General features: G+C 41.3%; 1 protein-coding gene across 1 annotated transcript; it reads right to left on the reverse strand.

Annotated features, from left to right (window-relative positions):
- Positions 1 to 3,433: 3,433 nt before the first annotated feature.
- Positions 3,434 to 4,375, reverse strand: LOC123249901 (olfactory receptor 6V1-like). Its single transcript, XM_044678996.1, has one exon. The coding sequence runs from the start codon at positions 4,373 to 4,375 to the stop codon at positions 3,434 to 3,436; it is 942 nt and encodes a 313-aa protein (XP_044534931.1).
- Positions 4,376 to 4,649: the final 274 nt, after the last annotated feature.

Raw genomic sequence — 4,649 nt, forward strand, 5'->3', positions numbered from 1 at the left:
AGTGCTAGTTGGATTTTATAGCAGTGGCAGAAAGCAGAAAGCAGGAAGCTGGCCAAAGTGGGGATAGACAGGAACAATAGGAATTGAATAGCAGGTAAAGGCTTATGGAGCTCCTGGTATAGGGAATCACTAAGGTCAAGGAGTGTCTTGTTCAGACCACCTACCACCCTACACCCAAACCCAGAATGAGCTTCTCTGCCAGGGGGTCTTCCCCCCTTATATAGTCTGGTCCTAACTGCCCCTAACTGCCCTGGGCTTCTTGGGGTTCTAAATATGACCCCCCTTTGTGCCTTCTAGCTTACACTGGTCACTTGACTTCTTACTTTGAAAACCACCACACACCCAGTTAAATGAATTTGACAATTGCAGAAATGTCATCACCAATGGTGGTAATTTAGCTTTGGAATTGGGATGGGGTGCTAGGTGGGGACCTTCCCCTCAAGGGCCTTATACCTTTTGGACTCTATTATTTTCTAACAGTGTGACAGTTTACATGATTTGTCAGTAGAGACAATTCTAATCACTTTATAGTGGCTGCCATTTTTCATCTTTCTTTCCATTCCCTTCTCCCATCTATTTTTTTTATAACAATGTAAATGGAAAAAAATAACAACCACAAAACAATGAAACAGGAAATATTGCAAAATTACAAAGAATAAAGTTGGTTTCTTATTTTTTCAAGTCTCTTTATAAATCCAACCATACAAAAAGAACCATTACCCCATGCCAATTCCATCCTAATCTTATGGATAGAGGCGGCAGTGCTTTACAAAACAGGGGAAGGAGGAAGAAAATAGGAGGGAGGTGAAATGAATAAAAATAGCAATAGATAATGGAAAGGGACACAGAGGCAAACCAAATTATAACATAAAATTTAATAGTGTAGCTGTCTATCCATCTGTGCTCAGTTACTTTTTTTTTTTTAAACCCTTACCTTCCGTCTTGGAGTCAATTGATTCCAAGGCAGAAGAGTGGTAAGGGCTAGGCAATGGGAGTTAAGTGACTTGCCGAGGGTCACACAGCTAGGATGTGTCTGAGGCTAGATTTGAATCCAGAATCTCCCATCTCTAGGCCTGGCTCTCAATCCACTAAGCCACTCAGCTCCTCCCTCAGTTTCTTTTTTTTTTAAACCCTTACCTTCCATCTTGGAGTCAATACAGTGTATTGGCTCCAAGGCAGAAGAGTGGTAATGGCTAGGCAATGGGAGTTAAGTGACTTGCTCAGGGTCACACAGCTAGGAAGTGTCTGAGGTCAGATTTGAACCAAGGACCTCCCATCTCTAGGCCTGGCTCTCAATCCAATTAGCCACCTAGCTATCCCCTTCCCCCAGGTACTTTTCATATCTGTCCCTTGGGCCCACCCTCAGTAGGGCAGAGGGAGGAAACAAAGGTATTCTCTCTTCAGGAATAAGAGCTTCAGGTCTTAGCATGGCAGAAAACTTAGATGCCCAGTTCCCTTGACCTGGAATTATCTCATCTAAGTACTCTGGAACTGTGGAAAGCTGCTGAAGTGCCTAGCTGAAGAAAGGACCAAGGAAATTGGTTAAAGACCAGGGGGTGGGGAGTTGGGGTGAGGGAGAGGGGAAGGTACCTCCTTCAATTCCGTTGCAGAGGATGGAGGTCCATGGATATAGAATATTGCAAATACTTTGAAAATTTTCTATATATTGATGGTTTTGCCAATTGATTTTTTTCCTTTCCTCTTTTTCTTTTGAAATTTATCCCTTTTCATATGTGATTTATTCTTTTCTTGGAGGGGGAACATTAAAGAATTTAAACAATGTAAAAACAGAAGAGATTAATCAAATTTTATGTTTAAAAAGAGTTAATGAGGAGAGGACAATGAGTTAAGAACCAGCCCTAGTTCTGCCAATACAAGGTATATGACCTTGGTCAAGTCAATTATCTTATGGAAGTCTCAGTTTTCTATTTCTGAAAAAAGGCATCATAATACCCCTCCTGCTTTTCTTATAGTATTTGTGAAACCGTAGAAATGAGCCAGTCTAATACCTTTACAAGATTGTTGTTGGAAGAGGGGTGGGTAGGATGCTGTCCAAATGATATTTGTTTAAGTCTGTTACAAATGCTAAAACAGTGTATAAATGCTGAATCTCATCTATACTGTTATTATTACTATTATTATTATTATTATTATTTTAAAATAACCCTCACTTTCTGCTTTAGTAACAACTCTGAGACAGAAGGGCAAAAGCTAGGCAAACAGGGTTAAGCAACTTGCCCAGGGTCACCCAGCCAGGAGGCATCTAAAGCCATATTTGAACCCAAGACTTCTTGTCTCCAGGCCTGGCATTCTATCTACTGTGCCAACTAGCTGCCCACTATTTTAATTATTATGGTTATTATTAAGGAAAACAGTATCCGCAGACTCAGAGAAAGAAAGGAACCAAATTAGTTTGGTAGAGATTAGAACTTTCTCTTTTTGAGATTCTTGGATAGAAGCACATTGCCACCCCTGAAGCTATGTGACCTTGGGAAAGTCATTTAACCTCAACTGCCTATCCCTTACCACTCTTCTGCCTCCTAACTGAATAATTCTAAGACAGAAGGTAAGGATTAAAAAAAAAAGAAATGAATAAATGAACATAAAAGGGAAGGCTTTTTGAAAGAATTTTTTTTCTAGAAATCATGCTTAAAGTTCCTTCATAGATGCCTTACTGCATAGTGCAAAAAGATGTATATATATCAATACATACACTTTCATCATGCACATGAATAATTCTCTAAACACATATACATACAATTTGTGTACCCAAATATGTAACAACTACATGGTGCACACACACATACATGCACACATATATGCTCCACACATCCACAAATACACATAGGGTACATAAAAGGCAGTATACAAACACATACATTCCCATAGAGAGAGAGTGAGCCCACAGTTATGTAGTCATGTATACATGAGCATGTGGTATTTACTCACAGTCTTGCCAACACTCAAACCACATATTTAGTTGCAAATGTACTCAGTGTATTCACTATAGATACATTTAGAAGCATAACCCATAACATACCCAGAGGACCTTCATTCATAAAAATAAATGCATAATCAGAGTGGAGTCTCTTGTGTAGACACTCTCATTCCTGATCCTTGAACCCCTTGATAGATGACCTGTATATGTATTTCTTCTTGACTCAGGTTCCCCTCTGTCCTGTATATACTGTGCATTCAGAGACTCCAAATCTGATCAGGTTGGCACAGGGAGCACTTTCCCTGGGGCAGGTGAAGGTTCAAAATAAGTAGAAGTGGTCGCAGAGCTCATGGAAGGAATCAAAAATGAAAAAAAGAGATGGCAAAGGCACCACCCCATGATCTCATCCTCTTCATCAGTTGGAATGGATCATTGCTTTCTGAGGCAGTTAGTCTCTATTATTTTATATTTCCTAAGGGAGCCAACAACTTCCACTCATGGTGAATTCTTCAAATCCTTTAGCCTCTGAATCTGTCCTCGGATAACAGTCTTTACTGTTTCATTGCGGAAAGTGAGGATGAAGGGATTAAGGACAGGGGTCACGATGGAAGTGACTAAGGCCACCATCTTATTGAGTTCCACAGAGTGAGTCTTTCCAGGTCGAACATAGACAAAGATTGTACTACTATAGCCAATGAAGACCAGGGTGAGGTGGGAACTACAGGTAGAGAAAGCCTTTTGGCGACCACTTGCAGAAGGAATACGCAACACAGTGGTCACGATGTAGCCATAGGAAATAAGGGTGATAAGGAAGGAGCTAAGGACAAAGGCCAAAGACAAAATGAAGTCCCAGAACTCTAGAAGGGATGTATCTGAGCAGGTTAGCTGTAGCAGTGGGGCATTGTCACAGAAGAAGTGGTTAATGATGTTGCCATGGCAATAGGAAAGCTGCACCCGGGAGAAAACAGTGGGCACCATGGCCAGGAAGGGTGCTGCCCAAGCTGTCCCTGCCATCCAGGCACATACTGCCCAGCTCATAAGGGTACCATAGCGTAGAGGGTGGCAGATGGCCATGAAGCGGTCCAGAGCCATGTCTGCCAGGATGAGGAAGGAGGTAGAGCCAAACGAAAAGTAGAAATAGAATTGGACCATGCAGGAGGTAAAGGAAATTGTCTTGTTGGAGACAAGGAGGTCTGAAAGCATCTTGGGCACTGCTGTCATGGTGACCAAGATCTCCAGTAAGGCAAAATTCCCCAAGAAGAAATACATGGGGGTGTGTAGGTGGGCATCAGCAAAGACCATAGCAATGATGATAACATTTCCCATGAAAGCCAAAAGATAAAGTACCAGGAAGGGTCCATAGAGAACCACTTGTAGCTCACCAAAGGTTGAGAAACCCAACAGGATGAATTCAGATGGGTGGCTTAGATTTGCCATATCCCAGGCACCTGTGCTAAAAGGAATAAAGAGATGTTGAGAAGGGGCTTGAAAGGAGGGGAGGATGGAGAAAAACATGCTGGCAGAGAAACTGTGAAAGAAAAACAAAGAGGGAAAGAAAGAATCAGATAAGGACCCAAAGGAAAAGAAAGAGAAATAGAGAAAGAGACATAAAGTTAAGTGAAACAAATATATACAGAAAATACCAGAGATGTAGGTGTTCAGAGAAACAGAGAAATAGAAAAGCATAAATGAGAATGGGAAAAAGTGAGAG

The sequence above is a fragment of the Gracilinanus agilis genome, chromosome 5 (assembly GCF_016433145.1).
Source record: "Gracilinanus agilis isolate LMUSP501 chromosome 5, AgileGrace, whole genome shotgun sequence".
Lineage (NCBI taxonomy): Eukaryota > Metazoa > Chordata > Mammalia > Didelphimorphia > Didelphidae > Gracilinanus > Gracilinanus agilis.

What these genes read in the sequence shown, in the direction of transcription:
- LOC123249901 (XM_044678996.1), bottom strand. Translation starts at nt 4,375, where the DNA reads ATGGCAAATCTAAGCCACCCATCTGAATTCATCCTGTTGGGTTTCTCA.